Source organism: Grampus griseus (genome assembly GCF_964374135.1).
Source record: "Grampus griseus genome assembly, chromosome: 16".
In the NCBI taxonomy this organism is placed as follows: Eukaryota; Metazoa; Chordata; class Mammalia; order Artiodactyla; family Delphinidae; genus Grampus; species Grampus griseus.
In genome coordinates, this window is record NC_139010.1 from 26629395 (window position 1) to 26649634 (window position 20240).

At 36.2% G+C, this 20240-nt stretch overlaps 1 protein-coding gene across 2 annotated transcripts in view; it reads right to left on the minus strand.

The window, feature by feature from the left end:
• The window catches only part of MICU1 (mitochondrial calcium uptake 1), a 205996-nt gene that overhangs the window by 160724 nt on the left and 25032 nt on the right, over positions 1–20240 (minus strand). For both annotated transcript variants that reach the window (XM_082673274.1, XM_082673276.1), the window contains exons 2-3: positions 8998–9159; positions 5033–5207 (exon numbers count right to left, since the gene is read on the minus strand). In XM_082673274.1, the coding sequence (XP_082529400.1) occupies positions 5033–5207; positions 8998–9158 (336 nt within the window). In that variant the 5' untranslated portion in view covers position 9159. The remainder of the gene's footprint in view (positions 1–5032; positions 5208–8997; positions 9160–20240) is intronic.

The following is a 20240-nucleotide window of genomic DNA, read 5'->3' on the forward strand; positions in this document are numbered from 1 at the left end:
AAGGAGGATAAAACATTTGTAAACAGTTTTATACCCAACATGAGAGATCCTAAATTTATAAAGCAAATATTAATAGAACTAAAGGGAGAAAAAGACAGCAATATAATAATAGAAGGGAACTTTGATACCCCATTTTGAACAACTGATCATCTGAATATAAAATAAATGAGGAAACATTGGACTTGAACTACATATTAGACCAGATGAACTCAAAGACATTTACAGAAAATTCCATTCAAAAGCACCAGAACACACATTATTCTCAAGTGCACATGGGACCCTCTCCAGCAGGGATCACATGTTAGGTCACAAAACAAGGCTTTATAAATTTAAGACTGAAATCATATCAAGTATCTTTTTTGACCATAATGGTATGCAGCTGAAGTTCAACTACAAAAAGAAGAAAACTAGAAAATTCAAAAATATGTGCAGATTAAACAACACATTCCTGAAAAACCAATGGGTCAAGGAAGAAATGAAAACAGAAATCAGAAAGTATCTTAAGAGGAATGAAAGTGTAAACACAAAATATCAAAACATGGGATGCAGCAAAAGCAATTCTAAAAGGAAATTCATAGCAATAAATGCCTACATTAAGAAAGAAGATTTTGGATTGGAAGAATCAATATTGTCAAAATGCCTATACTACCCAAGGCAATGTACAGATTCAATGCAATCCCTATCAAATTACCAATGGCATTTTTCACAGAACTAGTACAAAAAATTTTTACATTTATATGGAGATACAAAAGACCTGTGTCTGTGTGGAGACACAAAAGACAGAGCTGGAGGAATCAGGCTCCCTGACTTCAGGCTATACTACAAAGCTACAGTACTCAAAACAGTGTGGTACTGGCACAAAAACAGAAATTAGATCAACGGAACAGGATAGAAAACCCAGAAATAAACCCACACACCTACGGTCAATTAATCTATGACAAAGGAGGCAAGAATATACAATGGAGAAAAAACAGTCTCTTCAATAAGTGGTGCTGGGAAAACTGGACAGCTACATGTAAAAGAATGACATTAAAACATTCTCTAACACCACACACGAAAATAAACTTAAAATGGATTAAAGAGCTAAATGTAACACTGGACACTATCAAACTCTTAGAGGAAAACATAGGCAGAACACTCTTTGACATAAATTGCAGCAATATCTTTTTGGATCCACCTCCTAGAGTAATAAAAACAAAAATAAACAAATGGGACCTAGTTAAACTTAAAAGCTTCTGCACAACAAACGAAACCATAAACAAAACAAAAAGAAAACCCACAGAATGGAAGAAAATATTTGCAAACAAAGTGACCAATCGGAGATTAATCTCCAAAATATACAAAGAGTTCATTCAGCTCTGTCAAGAAAACAAACAGGGAATTCCCTGGTGGTCCAGTGGTCATGACTCCACACTTTCACTGCCAAGGGCACAGGTTCAATCCCTGATCGGGGAACTAAGATCCTGCAAGCCGCATGGCACGGGGAAAAAAAAAAATCGAAAAATGGGTGGAAGATCTAAATAGGTATTTCTCCAAAGAAGACATACAGATGGCCAAAAAGCACATGAAAAGATGCTCAACGTCACTAATTATCAGAGAACCGCAAATCAAAACTACAATGAGGACCTCATACCAGTCAGAATGGCCATCATCAAAAAGTCCACAAACAATAAGTGCTGGAGAGGGTGTGGAGAAAAGTGAACCCTACTACGCTGTTGGTGGGAATATAAATTAGTACAGCCACTATTGAGAACAGTATGGAAGTTCCTTAAAAAACTAAAAATAGAGCTACCATATGATCCAGTAATCCCACTCCTGGGCATATATCTGGAGAAAACCATGGTTTGAAAGAATACATGCACCCCAATGTTCACTGCAGCACTGTTAACAATAGCCAAGACATGAAAACAACCTAAATGTCCGTCGACAGATGAATGGATAAAGAAGATGTGGCACATATACACAAGGGAATATTACTCAGCCATGAAAAAGAATGAAATAATGTCACTGGCAGCAACATGGATGGACATGGAGATTATCATACTAAGTGAAGTAAGTCAGACAGAGAAAGACAAATATCACTGATATCGCTTATATGTGGAATCTAAAAAAAATGACACAAATGAACTTATTTACAAAACAGACTCATAGACTTAGAGAACAAACTTACGGTTACCAGCAGGGAAGGGTTGGGGGGAGGGAGACACTGGGAGTTTGGAATTGACATGTACACACTGCTATATTTAAAATAGATAACCAACAGGGACCTACTGTATAGCACAGGGAACTCTTCTCAATATTCTGTACTAACCTAAATGGGAAAAGAATTTGAAAAAGCGTAGATACTTGTATATGTATAACTGAATCACTTCGCTGTACACCTAAAAGTAACACAACATTGTTAATCAACTATACTCCAATATAAAATAAATTTTTTTTAAAAAAGATAAGAGATAACAAGTGTTGGTGAGGGTATGGAGAAAAGGGAACACTTTTGCACTGTTGGTGGGAACATAAATTGATTCAGTCACTATGGAAAACAGTACAGAGGTTCCTCAAGAAATTAAAAATAGAACTACCAGGCTTCCCTGGTGGCGCAGTGGTTGAGAATCCACCTGCCAATGCAGGAGACATGGGTTCGAGCCCTGGTCCAAGAAGATTCCACATTCTGCAGAGCAACTAAGCCCATGTGCCACAACTACTGAGCCTGTGCTCTAGAGCCCGTGAGCCACAAATACTGAAGCCCGCACACCTAGAGCCCGTGCTCTGCAACAAGAGAAGCCACCGCAATGAGAAGCCCACGCACCGCAATGAAGACCCAACACAGCCAAAAATAAATAAAATAAATAAATTTATAAATTAAAAAAAAATAGAACCATATGACCCAATAATCCAGCTTCTGGGTATATATCCAAAGGAAATGAAATCAGCATCTCAAAGAGATATCTGTACTCCATGTTAATTGCAGCACTGTTCACAATTGCCAAGGTACGGTAACAACCTATGTGTCCATCATGCAATCTCAAGGGACTCCAAAGACCCAAAATAATTTTGAAAAAGAAGAACAAATTTGGAGGACTCCAACTTCCTGATTTCAAAACTTATTACAGTCATAAGAAAAATGTGGTACTGGCACAAAGACAATCATATAGAGCAGACAAATAGAAAAGAAAGCCCAGAAATAAACCCTCAGACACATCATCAAATGATTTTGACAAGGGTGCCACAACCATTCAATGGAGAAAGGACAGCCTTTTCAACAAATGATGTTGGGAAAATTGGATATCCACATGCAAAAAAATGAAGTTGGGGGCTTCCCTAGTTGTCCAGTGGTTAAGACTCAGCGCTTCCACTGCAGGCGTGTGGGTTCAATCCCTGGTCAGGGAAATTCCATGTGCCACAAGGTGTGACCCAAAAAAAATTTTTTTTCTTAATTAAACAAAATTCTTAAAAACGGGATATGGCTTCCCTGGTGGCGCAGTGGTTAACAATCTGCCTGCCAATGCAAGGGACATAGGTTCGAGCCCTGGTCTGCTAAGATCTCACATACCGTGGAGCAACTAAGCCCATGTGCCACAACCCGTGAGCCTATGCTCTAGAGCCCGCGAGCCACGACTACTCAGCCCACGTGCCACGACTACTGAAGCCTGCACGCCTAGAGCCCATGCTCTGCAACAAGAGAAGTCACCCCAGTGAGAAGCCCGCGCACCACAACGAAGAGTAGCCCCCACTTGCCACAACTAGAGAAAGTCTGCGCACAGCAATGAAGATCCAACGCAGCCAAAAATAAATAAATAAAAAATTTAAAAAAAAACGGGATAGAAAAAGTACGTTTTTAAATAGGTTCTCGGGGAGACAAAATGACACATGGAATGGTTACCCATTCACTGAGACTTTAGTGAAAGAAATAAAAACTATTTCAGATATAGATTAGAAAGGTTTTATTACTACTAATTAAGTAAATTACACTGATAGCTTTCATTTTTTCTGTGAAGCATAAGATATAGTCATCTGCTAAGCAGAAAGCGGGAGCAGAAAATGGAAGATTCAAAAATAAACATTTACTTGGGTCATTTTTGCCCAACACTGTAAAATGTAAAGTTTGACTATAAGTGAAGCTGATTGTGCAAGATAAATTTGAACTTTCCTCAAATTCATTCAGGGCAAAAGATTAAATAAATGTATCATTTTGGAAAAAATGGCATGATAGATAATTAAGTTGTGATACATAACTTTTGTTCAAATTCAGTTTAATCAGAAGTGGATTTGGGAAATGAGAAGACATATTTAACAGCTTCATCCAAATAAACAGAAGATCCAAATTTTTCTTGCTTGCAGTTATACAGCCCCCCCAACACACACAAAGTAACTCAAATTATCTTGTTGCACTGATTAGCTATATTTTAGCAAGTAAAGGTAATTCCCTGAATTTCAATGCTAACATGCAAAATGTCTAAGAAATTCAACCTTTTGACTTTTCATCACTGGTCTGCTGAATTCAAATGCCCAATATCATAGGCATTATTACAGAGGAGCTAAACTTTTCTCAGGTAAAACTGTATAACAGCATATTGTGTTAAAGATATAAAATGCTGGAATTACGTTGAGTTTATGCTGTCCTCAAAATTAGTTGATTTTTTGGAAATATTTGTATATTTCCAAAGAGATTTTATTCTGCCTTTACAATTTGGCATCATGACAAATCAGTATATCATAGACTCAACTTCACATATATGAAAACATTCAGAATCAGAAAGATCTAAAAAGCAATAATCACCTTAGGTCGTTGAATTGAAAGAACAAAGAAAATACATGTTAATCCTGATTACCAATCCTAGGTCCTTTTCACTATCCCAATTAACTTCACATTCAAAGAGTACCTTTGCCTTAGAACATGATGGAAAATAGCAAAGAGGTGAATAACTTCAAAGTGAATATAAGCCATCTGAAATATATGATAAAAGACTCAACAGCATTATTCTAAAATAGAATTAACTATAGTTCTAATAATTTATAAGACTGTGTTCCATACTTTTCTGTCTCTGAATCCAGAACGTTTCTTCTTTTTCTCTTCTGGATAAGGCTCAAGACAAATACCTGAAGCCTTTTTTTCGTGGTTACAATCTTCCCCTTCATCTTTACTCTTCCCTTTATCACCAAGTTCACTCTTTAGGTTGTTTACAGATGGTGGGGATTGTGCAAGGGCCCTGGATATTAAAAAAAAAAAAAAATCTATCAATCAAGAAGGTCCATCATATTAAACAAATAAAGATTTTCAGATAAAGCTAAGCAGGAGCAACAGCAATGAAATTCGTGAAAAGTTTGACATGAACAGGTTCCTCAAAAAATTAAAAGTAGAACTAACATATGATCCAGCAATCCCACTTCCGGTTATATATCCAAAAGAACTGAAAGCAGGGTCATTCAGAGATTTTTGCACACTCATGTTAATAGCAGCATTATTCACAATAGCTAAAACGTGGAAGCAACCCAAATGTATACTGATAGATAAATGGATAAAGGAAATATGGTATATCTGTATAACAGAATAATATTCAGCCTTAAATATAAAGGATATGACACCAAAAGCACAGGCAACAAATCAAAAACAGGCAGGATTACATGACACTAAAAACCTTCAGCAGAGCAATAATCAACAAAATGAAAAGACCATCTACACAATGGAAGAAAATATTTGCAAACCATATATTTAATAAAGGGTTAATATTTAAAATGTATAAAAGGAACTCTTACAACACAATAGCAACAAAATAAATAACCTGATTAAAGGTGCTCAACATCAATAATCATCAGGGAAATGCAAATCAAAACCACCACGAGATATCACCTCACACCTGGTAGGATGGCTTTGCTCAAAAACAAACAAACAAATAACAAAACAAAAACCCAAAAGATAACAAGTGTAGGCAAGCATGTGGAGAAAAGGGATGCCTGGTACACTGTAGGTGGGAAAGTAAATTGATACAGCCACTATGGAAAACAGTATGGAGGATACTCAAAAAACTAGCCATAGAATATGTTAGTTTTCTAACTAGAATATGATTAAGCAATCCCACTTCTGGTTACACATCACAAGGAACTGAAGTCAGGATCTCAAAGAGATATATACACTCTCATGTTCAGTGCAGTATTATTCACAATAGCCAAGATATGGGAGAAACCTAAATTTCTATCAATCAACACAGAATTTGCAAACGAAGCGACTGACACGGGATTAATCTCCAAAACATAAAAACAAACAACCCGGGACTTCCTGGAGGTCCAGTGGTTAAGACTCTGTGCTTCCATCACAGGGGGCAGGCACGGGTTCGATCCCCGGTCAGGGAACTGAGATCCCACATGCCACATGGTGGGGAGAAAAAAAAAAAAAAGTATCTCTTTAAAAAAAAAAAAAAACAGCTCAAGCAAAAAATGGGCAGAAGATCTAAAGAGACATTTCTCCAAAGAAAACATCCAGATGGGCAACAGGCACATGAAAAGATGTTCAACATCACTAATTATTAGAGAAATGCATATCAAAACTACAATGAGGTACCCAAATCTACAATGAAGTATCACCTCACACCGGTCAGAATGGCCATCATCAAAAAACCTACAAAAAATAAATACTGGAGAAGGTGTGGAGGAAAGGGAACCCTCCTACACTGTTGGTGGGAATGTAAATTGGTACAGTCACTATGGAGAACAATATGGAGATTCCTTAAAAAACTAAAAATAGAGCTACCATATGATCCAGCAATCCCACTCCTGGGCATATATCTGGAGAAAACCGTAATTCGAAAGGATACATGCACCCCAAAGTTCACTGCAGCACTGTTTACAATAGCCAAGACACGGAAGCAACCTAAATGTCCATCGACAGAGGCATGGATAAAGAAGATGTGGTACATATATACAATGAAATATTACTCCGCCATGAAAAAGAATGAAATAATGCCATTTGCAGCAACAAGGATGGACCTACAGATTGTCATACTGAGTGAAGTAAGTCAGACAAAGACAAATATCATATGATATCGCTTATATGTGGAATCTAAAAAAAAGGGTACAAATGAACCTATTTACAAAACAGAAATTGAGTCACAGATGTAGAAAACAAACTTATGGTTACCAAGGGGGAAAGTGGGGAAAGGCATAAATTGGGAGACTGGGACTGACATATACACACTACTACATATAAAATAGATAACTAATAAGAACCTACTGTATAAAACTGAAGTATAGTTGATGTACAGTAAGTTACAGGTATACAATACAGTGATTCACAATTTTTAAAGATTATACTGCAGGATGGTGAATTTTATGTTATACATATTTTTTACCACAACAACAACAAAAAATGCACTGAAAGAAGAAATGTGAGACCAAAAGAATCACAAACAGGTATTTAGATAAAAACTTGCACTTGAAAGAAAATTCTACATGAAGACAAATCATCTGATGGGCTTCCCATGTTCATTCTATTATGAACAGCAAGAAAAAAACTGAATGTTCAGTAAAGGCTCCTTGGGCTAACTAGAGATTGAAACTGATAATCTATTCTATAAAGATTTTCCCTACTTACTCAGCCAAGGTAATGACTCTATTCCTTCAAATTCCTACACTATTTAGTGACTGAACCTTAACATGTAATTTAGGCTGGTTTTACAAGACCTTCACTGTGCTTACCACCCTCTGGTTTAATGAAAAGGACTAAAGGCATTACTAAGACTCTATTGGCAAAATTTGTAGAGGCCCTCCAAATACCTTGACCAAAGCATTGTCACTGGTCCTTCTAAATCTCAGATCCACCCCTTTTGGAACTCATAAACTCTCACCCTTTGAAACAGTCATAGGATGCCCAATGCACTTGTCTCCTTCTTCTGACCCACAACTGATAAAAGAAGAGATACTCCAATATTCCAAAGACCTAATTGCTTCTATTAAAAATAATCATGCTTTGGTAAAGCAATCTTTTCACAGTGCACTGTTCGGAGATGAAGACCTTAAGCATCACACCTTGCACCTGGAGATTCTGTCTATTGGAAAAGACACCTCCAGAAGAACTCTCTTCAAGCTTGCTGGAGAGGCCTCTATCGGGTACTGCTAACCAACCTTTGTGCTGCCAAACTCCAAGGAAGAGACTATTAGATTCACGTCAGAAACCTAAAGAAAGCGCCAAACCCTGACTGGACCTGCACATCATCTGGTGACCTGAAACCAAAGATTTCCTGAAATTGAAGGAGACAACTTCTGATGAGACAGCTATCCCAAGATATCTGAACAAGGCCTGTTGGAAATGTGTTGCCGAAACCTTTAATGATGACAATGTTTCAGATGATTTCCAATGTCTATGATCTTGGTAACAGTGAACTTCAGATAAAACGTGCATGAGAGTTCTCCCTCTTACACCTCCTTGTTACTCAAATGTGACCTCAACAGTTTTCCCATCTATGCACTTCCTCTCCAACATGAGACATTAGACCCAGGAAAGTTCCTCCCTGGCACTGAAATATGAAAACTCACTGATAGTAGAAAACCTGATTCTTGATCAGCAATGCTTTCAGAGAAAGATCTTGGTCAAAAGGGGGAAATGTAAAAAATTAATAAACAGAAGCCTCAATTACAGTCAGCGGGAGCTCTCACACTCTGTGATGATAGCAGAGCCCAACAGGAAGAAGACACCTCTTCTTTCCTGACAAGGACTCAGCCAATAAAAAGCCATGGACTCTTTGCTTATTATGCCCCTCCCAACTTCTTTTTCACCCTATAAAAGACAGACAGACCTTGAAGCAGAATATTTCCTATTTGTTGCTTTGACATGATAGCCTAATTCCCTGAAACATCTTATTTCATAGACAAATATTATCAATGCCAAATGATTTAGCAAAGAAATTTCGATACAAAGTCAAGCCAGAAATCAATCCCTTTTAGATAACGGAGACAACTGGAAGAATAAAAGTACATGCAGGAACAGGATGCTCAGATAACACTCACCTCTTCCACAAGAGACCAGTACTTGCAGTTACTGCAGATGCTCCAAGAAAAGCCACCATCATCAGCCGTCGCCTGATCTGGGTGGGCTGTGATGCTCCATGGTACCATCGAGAGCCCACTGCCAGCTCTGCCAATGCAGAAAGAGAGTTAAGACGAAACATCCTGTGAACAAAAAGTAGAAATGTTACTCCTAGCTGGTGGCAGTGACAGTGATGATGATGATAATAACAGTATTAACATCACCAACAAATACTAAGTACTTAATGGCAGACAGTATTCTAAACACTTGGCAATACTATGCATTATCCCATTTAATCCTCAGAACAACTTGATGAGAAATGTACTACTACTTATAAACCTTACATATCAGTCAAGGTATAATTAGAAGAAACCACATGGTAATTTGAACAGGGAAAATTTAATATAAAGCATTATTAATTACAACAGGCAATTAAGTACTAAGGGGTAAAGAGACATTAGATACAGGGAGCAGTCACTACTTAAAGGGCTGTTGCAGAGCAACAAAAAAGGAATAAATCTGTAAACAGGCCACTCCCAATAGGATTGAGATCTGGAAACTCTGGTGAGGATACAGCCATGGATGTCAGAGAAATTTACTAAAGTGCTACACCAAAAGAACTCACTGTAAAGCCATCTACAGGTGACTGAAGGAGAAACAGACATTTCTTCTTGATTACATGACTTTTTGTAGTGGCAGTTCATTCAAATCACACAAAGTATCCATACTTCTCCCCTTTGATTTTCTCAAAGCATAGTTTATTTCTTCCTGATTTAAATTACCTTGCACTTTGTATGTATATTCACATATTCACGTATTTGTTCATACATAACTTTGCCTCCCCCCAACCCCCAACATACACAATTGGTTCTGAGGCCAAAATTATTCTTTTCCTCTTTGAAAACACAGAGTCTAACACATAGCCTGTTACATTACAGCTGCTTAAAATATTTAACTATTTTACTTTAACATGAAAAATGTCAAGTTGCAAATTATACAGGTACTGGCTCTGAACATTTAAGTACATTTCTCAACCCCAATACACTAAGAAAACTATGTCTTTCATTATTTGGGTTCAGGTCAAGTTAGACTATTTAGCTGTCTCCTAACATCACCGAGGTGGTTACTGATTCTTCTCTGGGACCTATACCTATAATCTCTTAAGTAAATCTTTCTCTTAGCCTCCTTCATTCAACCTAGGTCCAATGCCAAAGTTGGAGCTAAATCTTGCCCTTAAAGATAAAGTGGGAAATAATTAATTTTTTCTCCTATATGCTATGACCTAAGCTTCAGCACCACAATTCTTACATCCCTTCCAATCCTAGAAATCACCTCATTTTATTGCACATACTCTAGCAAATTCCAGCACCAAGGAGATTGTCTTTTATGTTTTCTTACATCCGTCAACTTCTGATTCATTTTTAAATTAACATTTTCCAAACCCACAAGTGCATTCATACATAGCATTGCTTTTGTCTGTAACAAAGACAAGCACAACTAAAACATTCATATCTGGAGAAAACATTATTCAACATTGACAACAGAAAGAAAAGAGCATTTGAAAGTTCTCAATGTGAAAGACAAATAACATAACCAGTTCAAAAGCTGGACTAGGCAAGGGGTATAAGGCTGGAAGATAAGTTTACAACATCTGATCAGATATGGAGAATATATAAATGACCAAATAGGAAAGCCATGATCACTTGAGAAGATCCTTTGAATGCTGGACTGAGAATTTTGATCACATATACAACAAACAGGGAGCCACTGAAGTCCTTAAAAGGAAAATAACATGATGCAAACATTTTTAAAAGAATTCCAATCTATCTAATAGCAGTGAATAGAATAAACTACAAAGAACCATAGGCAGAGAGAGCTAACAGGGAAGTAATGAGTACAGTCAGAGGCAGCTAATAACCAAAAGTATTGTGATGAGCACCTAGATCAGGATGGTTAAGTATAGAAACCAAAAATAAAATAAAATTTTCCAAAGAGAAACAAAACTATCAGATATCAGTGTTTGACATACATCAATATCTAACTGCATTGGAATTCCCTGGTGGTCCAGTGGTTAGGACTCTGCACTCTCACTGCTGAGCGCCCGGGTTCAATCCCTGGTTGGGGAACTGAGATCCTGCAAGTCGTGTGGTGTGGCAAAAAAAAAATCTAACTGCATAGGAGATGAGGAAGACAAAAAGGGAAAAGAAATTAAAATAATGACAACACTAAGGAATATGGTAGAAAGTGAAATGGAATAGGAATCCAATGACCCAAGATCTAGACTCAATTCTACTACTAAACAGTTATGCACAAAGGAAGTTCATCTCTCCTCCTCAGAGAAGAGTATACCCATTGATGAGAGAACTGCCTACAGGAGCTTTAGGGTTTCTTTTATTTCTTTAATGTTCTCATACCTCTGGTGAAAAAAGGTATGGCAAAATTTAATCTATTTCAATTCGGGGGGAGGGACTAAGACCATATGATATATTCAAGATTTATTAGCTTTGGGAATCCATATCCGTATGCTATGGCTCCAGAGAATTTTAAACTTTGGAGGTTCTGAGTTATACTAACATTCCACTTACATCTGATGTTGTAATTCAAATGTTACTGTCTACATCTCATTTCACCACTGGTTTTAATCTCATTCCCCAAAGTACACATCAATACATATCTAGTCATCTTCTCTAGTGTAATTTCCAATAGATGTCAAATAAACTGAGGAAAAAAATTATCCCACTGAGAACAGGCTCTATTATAATTTAATTCTCAGCTTTGTACTGAAGAAATAGTGTAACTAGTCGAATGTGTTAATTTTTGATGAGAGACCGTTTAAACAGATTTAAGGAGATCAGCTTTCCAACTGAGTCTGGAAAACTGAATAGGCCAACTGGCAGCAGTTATGCAGTAATGAAGATTAACATGTACATTTATGACATGGATTAAATTAAATCAAAACCAGTGCATTTTTCTCTTTCCTAACAGTCCCTATCCTTCTCCCAAAAAAAGGCATGCCTCTAAAAAATAGCTTTTAATTGCAACTGAAAAAAGATGAAGACGTATTTCTAATCAAGAAATGTCAAGAGAAGCAAGTAAAAGATAATCTTGTTACCAAAGAAAAGCATTATCTACCCAACAAGAAACAGAACAAGTCGTTTTTTTTTTAAAAAAAACAAAAAACCTGTAACACTATATCACTGCTGTGTTTCTATATCTATTATTTTTAAACTATCATGCTTAATGTATTGCTTTTGGTAACTTTCAAAGGGCCACAGAACCAGAAAATCACTTAATTCAACATCATTATTTTCCAGGTGAAGCAACTAAAATCTAGATAAGTTATGTAGTTTACTTATAGATAATTAGTACAAAAACCTACAATAGATCCCAAAATTCTTGCTTCCCAAATAAATAACATAAGGGGGGGAAACCTCTTCAAAACTGTTCCCAGAAAAATAAATATAATAGCCGCACTTCAAAAGGAGATCAAGTGTCCAATTACAGAAAGATACACAATGTTATGACAGAATACAATGTAATATAAATATTAAAAATGATAACCATTAAAAAGTATTAAAATATTATTTCACAAAATAACAGAAAGTTGGGCTAAAGATATAAAAAGACAGTTGAAAAACAGAAGTAAACATGGCTCTATAATCTATGAAAAGATACTTAATATCACACATAATAAGACAATGCAAATTAAAACTATATTGACAAACTGTTTTTCACTCATTAAGCTGGCAAAATCCAAAAGTTTTAAAACATACTAGTTGGCAATGCTGTAGAAATGGCACTGCTGAGGAATGTGTAAATTGGTACAATCTACAGAGGGCAATTTGGTAATATCCATCAAAATCACCTATATAAACTGCATATATTGACCTAGCAATTCCACTTCTGATATAATACGCTATTGATATACTTGCACACCTTTGAAACTACACACACAAACATTCATTGCAACATGGTTTGTAACAAACAGCAAAAGACTAAAAACCACCCCAGTGATCACCAAGAGAGAACTGGTTACACTACGATAAATGTCAATATATACAAGGCAATATCACATAGCAATAAAAAGAAAATGAAAAAACTATGTATAGATTTGGAAAGATTTTCAAGACATACTGTTATCTTAATAAAGCAAGGTGTGGGACAACATATATAGTATGATACCTTTCGTGTAAAAAAAAGGGAAACAAGAATGTGTATTTGTATGTTCTTATTAATTAATTCTGGAAGGACACACAAAACAGTAATAGCAATAGTGCCGGTGGGGGTGGGAGGTGGGTGAGATATGAGACAGGGAGATTTTTTTTAACATCTTTATTGGACTATAATTGCTTTACAATGGTGTGTTAGCTTCTGCTTTATAACAAAGTGAATCAGCTATATATATACATATATCCCCATATCTCCTCCCTCTTGAGTCTCCCTCCCACCCTCCCTATCCCGCCCCTCTAGGTGGTCACAAAGCACGGAGCTGATCTCCCTGTGCTATGCGGCTGCTTCCCACTAGCTATCTATTTTACATTTGGTAGTATATACAAGTCCATGCCACTCTCCCACTTCATCCCAGCTTACCCTTCCCTCTCCCCATGTCCTCAAGTCCATTCTCTACATCTGCATCTTTATTCCTGTCCTGCCCCTAGGTTCTTCATAACCACTTTTTTTTTTAAGATTCCATATATATGTGTTAGCATACAGTATTTGTTTTTCTCTTTCTGACTTACTTCACTCTGTATGACAGTCTCTAGATTCATCCACGTCTCTACAAATGACCCAATTTCGTTCCTTTTTATGGCTGAGTAATATTCCATTGTATATATGTACCAAATCTTCTTTATCCATTCGTCTGTCGATGGGCATTTAGGTTGCTTCCATGACCTGGCTATTGTAAATAGTGCTGCAATGAATGTTGGAGTGCATGTGTCTTTTTGAGTTATGGTTTTCTCTGGGTATATGCCCAGTAGTGGGACTGCTGGGTCATATGGTAGTTCTATTTTTAGTTTTTTAAGGAACCTCCATACTGTGCTCCATAGTGGCTGTATCAATTTACATTCCCACCAACAGTACAAGAGGGTTCCCTTTTTTCCACACCCTCTCCAGCATTTGTTGTTTGTAGATTTTCTGATGATGCCCATTCTAACTGGTATGAGGTGATACCACATTGTAGTTTTGATTTGCATTTCTCTAATAATTAGTGATGTTGAACAGCTTTTCATGTGCTTCTTGGCCATCTGTATGTCTTCTTTGGAGAAATGTCTATTTAGGTCTTCTCCCCATTTTTGGATTGGGTTGTCTGTGTTTTTAATATTGAGCTGCATGAGCTGTTTATATATTTTGAAGATTAATCCTTTGTCCATTGATTTGTTTGCAAATATTTTCTCCCATTCTGAGGGTTGCCTTTTTGTCTTGTTTGTAGTTTCCTTTGCTTTGCAAAGGCTTTTAAGTTTCATTAGGTCCCATTTGTTTATTTTTGGTTTTATTTCCGTTACTCTAGGAGGTGGAACAAAAGAGATCTTTCTGTGATTAAGTCAGTGTTCTGCCTATGTTTTCCTCTAAGAATTTTATAGTGTCCAGTCTTACATTTAAGTCTCTAATCCATTTTGAGTTTATTTTTGTGTATGGTGTTAGGGAGTGTTCTAATTTCATTCTTTTACATGTAGCTGTCCAGTTTTCCCAGCACCACTTATTGAAAAGGCTGTCTTTTCTTCATTGTATATTCTTGCCTCCTTTAACAAAGATAAGGTGACCATATGTGTGTGGGCTTATCTCTGGGCTCTCTATCCTGTTCCATTGATCTATATTTCTGTTTCTGTGCCAGTACCATACTGTCTTGATTACTGTAGCTTTGTAGTATAGTCTGAAGTCAGGGAGCCTGATTCCTCCAGCTCCGTTGTTCTTTCTCAAGATTGCCCTGGCTATTCGGGGTCTTTTGTTTCCATACAAATTGTGAAATTTTTTGTTCTAGTTCTGTGAAAAATGCCATTGATAGTTTGATAGGGATTGCACTGTATCTGTAGATTGCTTTGGGTAGTATAGTCATTTTCACAATGTTTATTCTTCCAGTCCAAGAATATGGTATATCTCTCCATCTGTTTGTATCATCTTTAATTTCTTTCATCAGTGTCTTATAGCTTTCTGCATATAGGTGTTTTGTCTCCTTAGGTAGGTTTATTCTTAGGTATTTTATTCTTTTTGTTGCAATGGTAATGGGAGTGTTTCCTTAATTTCCATTTCAGATTTTTCATCATTAGTGTATAGGAATACAAGAGATTTTTGTGCACTAATTTTATATCCTGCTACTTTACCAAATTCATTGATTAGCTCTAGTAGTTTTCTGGTAGCGTCTTTAGGATTCTCTATGTATAGTATCATGTCATGTGTAAACAGTGACAGTTTTACTTCTTTTCTGATTTGTATTCCGTTTATTTCTTTTTCTTCTCTGATTGCTGTGGCTAAAACTTCCAAAACTATGTTGAATAATAGTGGTGAGAGTGTGCAACCTTGTCTTGTTCCTGATCTTAGTGGAAATGGTTTCAGTTTTTCACAATTGAGGATGATGTTGGCTGTGTGTTTGTCATATATGGCATTCATTATATTGAGGTAAGTTCCCCCATGCCTACTTTCTGGAAGGTTTTTATCATAAATGGGTGTTGAATATTGTCAAAAGCTTTTTCAAGATAGATTTTTATGAAATACTATTTCAGTTTTAAAACTATGCTTATGTATTTTTCCAGACAACAGACAGTATTTCATGCAAGCATCTTGAGTGAAGTTTAAAGACAGAATACAAGGTAATATGTGCATGCCAATTAAAATAATGTAAAATATGTGTACCTTTTTAATTTATAAAAAAATTTAGATGATGCAAATAAAATTTAAAGATTACTCCAGGGGTAGAGTTTTACTCAAACTCTTTCATTTAAAGAAAAATAAAGGCAGACCCAGGTTGATGTTTCATCCTCCTCAGCCAAGAGCTGTAACTTGCCAGCCCTATTAGTGGGCTCAGGCCCAATAATGTCTCAGAAATCAACCCATATCATGGTAAATTTCCCTAGTAAGATAAGCGTTACTTAAATCAAATTCATATCCTGATACTCTGATTACTGGCACATCCTGATTCAACTTACCAAACTATTAGAATTCCAGACCTTATCCTGAGCCTGACTTATCTGCTTGCACTTTCTATGTTATTATGCCTCTGGTATTTCTGATCTCTGGCAACTGCACATTCATAGAACAACTGCTTGGCTCTTCCACTCCTGACACTGGCCTACATAAACCTCTTTTGTACTATTTCTGACTGTTACCCAGCACTATTGTTAAAAGCAACATCTGTTAATACTGAGGCCAAAATAAATTTCTGAGATATACCTAAATTTGGCTATCAACAAAACTCAGACCTCAGTTAACTAAAACTTCAAGGTTTCAAAGTGTTTAGTCTACATGAACTAAGATTCTGAGAAAACAAGGACTGAGTGTCCTTTATATCTGTATTTCTAGACTCTGATACAGCACCTGTCACAGCTAGTATACATAGCTGATCGGTCAGTGCACTCCATGAACCTGGAAAATTTTTGCTCTCTGAGAAACACATTATAGAATCAGCACTATCTGGAGTGCCCACAAGAATTCCCTCTAGTCATTCCAGTGGCAGCTGGATACTAACCATAGATTTGGATTCAGTAGGCCATCAGAGCCTCAGCCATTAAGTACCTTAATTATACACTTAACTCTCTTTTATTCTATTTCCATGCTCACTAAGTAATTTGTACTTCCTACTTACATTGCCTTCAAAGAGAGAACATGTTGATCAGAAGATGGGAGTTTCTAGTTCTTATGGTAAATTAATAAATTGGCAATCTGCAATCTGGCTTATAATTTTAATCTCCCATGATATTACACAGTCTAAAGAAGCTTCTCTGAATCCAACCAATTCCAAGGCACTGATATGATCCAGTTTAAGGACTTCCAAGGTTCAAAGCCAAGGTCTTGGACTATGGTGACATCTTGTCCCTCTGCCTCGCCATTTCATTCAAACTTACACCCCAGTGAGAATTTCTCAAAAGCTTTGTATGGCCAGAGTCATTGAATCTAGGGATCCACACTCACTCTTCCTTCTGCCCGCGGTGTAATCAAGTTAGGGGAAGAGAATAAATGAAGAGTCTAAATAAAGGAAAATCATGGGAATATTGTTTTGCTGGACATGATACAGATTTTTGTGTGGAATAAGCAAGACTACTTGCATTTTTGTTACAATAATAATACAGGAATACACTTTTATTGTTGAAAATGTTGTTGTAGAGAAATACATAAGAAACTATGTATTCTTTTTCATGTATCTGAAATTCCACCACTCTCCCTAAAAGAAAGAAGAGGGAAAATAAGATGCATATTTGTATATCCCATCAAAGGATATACAGACATACTTCTTTAACTACTATAGAGTATTTCATTCTATGACTGTTCCACTATGACTGTTTAACTATTCGCCAATTAATACAGTAAGTTGTTTCCATACTTTGCCATTACAAATATAGCTCAGGGGCTTTTTTCCCTATGCATTTATTTTTATTCAAGTATATCTGTGGGACAGATATCTAAAAATGAAACTGTTAGGTTAGAAGAGTGTGATCGTTTTTAAGTTTTTAAAAAATTTTATTGAAGTATAGTTGATTTACAATGTATTAATTACTTCTGTACAGCAAAGTGACTCAGAGATATATATATATATTCTTTTTCATATTCTTTCCCACTATGATTTGTCACAGGATATTGAATATAGTTCCCTGTGTTATACAGTAGGACCTTGTTGTTTATCCATCCTATATATAATAGTTTGCCTCTGCTAATCCCAAACTCCCATTCCTTCCCTCCCCTACCCCCATTTTTGACTTTGATAGATACTGCCAAATTACCCTTCAATACTGACATTCCAATTTACACACCACCAGCAGTGTATGAGGGTATTCCTTTCCCCGTACTTGTTATTCTCAATCTTTTCCATTTATATGAGAGATAAATAATCTAAGTAAATGAGTTTGATAATATTTGATTAGTAAATGAATTTGATAATATTTGTTTACTTTTCAAGAGTTCACCTTTGGTGTTCTGAGGACCACTAGAATATTAAGCTGTATTTATTTTCTTTTGTTCTAGTAATATTCCCAGTCCTCAGGCTTCATCTTTCCTTATTTGCAAAAAAAATAAAAGGCGGGGGGGGGGCATTTGTTTCACCTAGATTATTTTAGATATAAAACAGTATGTTTACGCTAGATGTAATATTAACACTATTTCATTCAATGTTATTTTTGAGTAGAATGTTATTTTTATTAAACAACAAAAAGGCTATAACTTCCTTAATCTGAACCATTTCAATACTCTTCTTATTCAATCTGACTGAGCTCCACCAGATCTGACTGGGAAGATTTTTTCCATCTAATGTTTTGCTTTCTAATGGCTAGTTATACTTTCAAAATACTTGAATTGATTATCCATTCATCACATTACTGAAAAGAATTATTTAATCTAAACAGTAACAAAGTTCTCAAAAATACCCCTGAAGTGTTTCATCTTCACACAAGCTAAAATTTACACTTCACACATACTAAAAATTACAGTGTGCCCAATTCAACTTCAGTACAGGGACATAGCTACTTCAGTGTTTCACAACAAAGACGGATGCACTTTTTCATATGTACTTTTTTGTAATTTATTTTACGAAAGCTACAACCTAGAACAACTTACTAAATACACACTAGGCAGTAGTGCAAACATCAACAAGTGTATTTATTTCACTGATATTTGTAATACTTCTTCTCTGCAAAGGGTGTGTGTTATCCCCAAAGTACATGCAATCTATGAAAGCAATAGTTGCAATGAACATAGGAGAATAAATAACAAGGAAAAAATGAGCATCTCCTATTGCTATATTTAAGATTTATGGACTTCTGAGAGCAGAATTAAGTAGCTTCAGATTAGCCAGTCAAGTTGTTCCTTGGGCAAACTATAAGGATTATTGTAGTTAATATTTTCATAATTCATTTCATATTCATAGTTTATATACCCACAGAGCTCAACAAACTGGGCTTATATGTCTTCATGAAAGCACAAACATGAGGACTGTAACTAATACAATACACAAAGCCTAATACAATACTTTGGGCATTAGATAGATTTAAATAGAAATATAATATTTTGAATAATGCCTAATAATTATAAAAATATTGACTATATAATAGGCTATTGGACTGGAAGTGAGGATAGTCAAGTTTCTGGCTTGCTTTTATTATTGTTTCTAAATGTCTTAACATGACAAACTATTTCTGTATTACTCCTCTGGCCAGCCCCTCTTTATTTTTTAAATTTATTTATTTATTTATTTATTTTTGGCTGCATTGGGTCTTCATTGCTGCGCATGGGCTTTCTCTAGTTGCAGTGAGTGGGGGCCACTCTTTCGTTGCGGTGCGCAAGCTTCTCACTGTGGTGGCTTCCTTGCTGTGGAGCACAGGCTCTAGGCACGCGAGGTCCAGTAGTTGTGGCACACGGGCTTAGTTGCTCCATGACATGTGGGATCTTCCCAGACCAGGGCTCGAACTCGTGTCCCCTGCATTGGCAGGCAGATTCCCAACCATAGCGCCACCAGGGAAGCCCGAGGCCCTCTTTAGATGCAAATGAAATCCCACATCGTCCATAAAAGCTATGTAGAATAATCACCACTCTTGATTTCTTCCTCTGATTTCCTGTAGAATTAACATTCTGTACCATTATTATGGTACCTTGTTTATTAAATCATTTTCATGTATACCTGCCAACTTACCAAAGAGACTGCAAATCTAAAGATATGAAGTATATTTTAGGCTTCTTAGTATCCTAAGTGCCAGTTAATAAATCTGAAGTTATTACTAACAGTAATAACAGATATTAATGTTCAATTACACTAGAGTTCATATAGAAAACTTAGGGCCTCTTTCTACCTCTACTATCATCCTGTTATGTGACCAGTAAAAACCTTATCTTCTCTAATAATGCAGGGAGATGCACGGCACAGGTGGTTATTCCTAAATCTTTTCTGGCTTTAAGAGTCCATTTCAGAAAAACAAAATGTAAAGGTGTTTTGTACTTTTTGGAAGAAAGTCATCCTGAATGGTTATTAATGACATAACATCCTACATTAGCCTCACTGGCTTAAGAAAATTTCATATAATCCAAA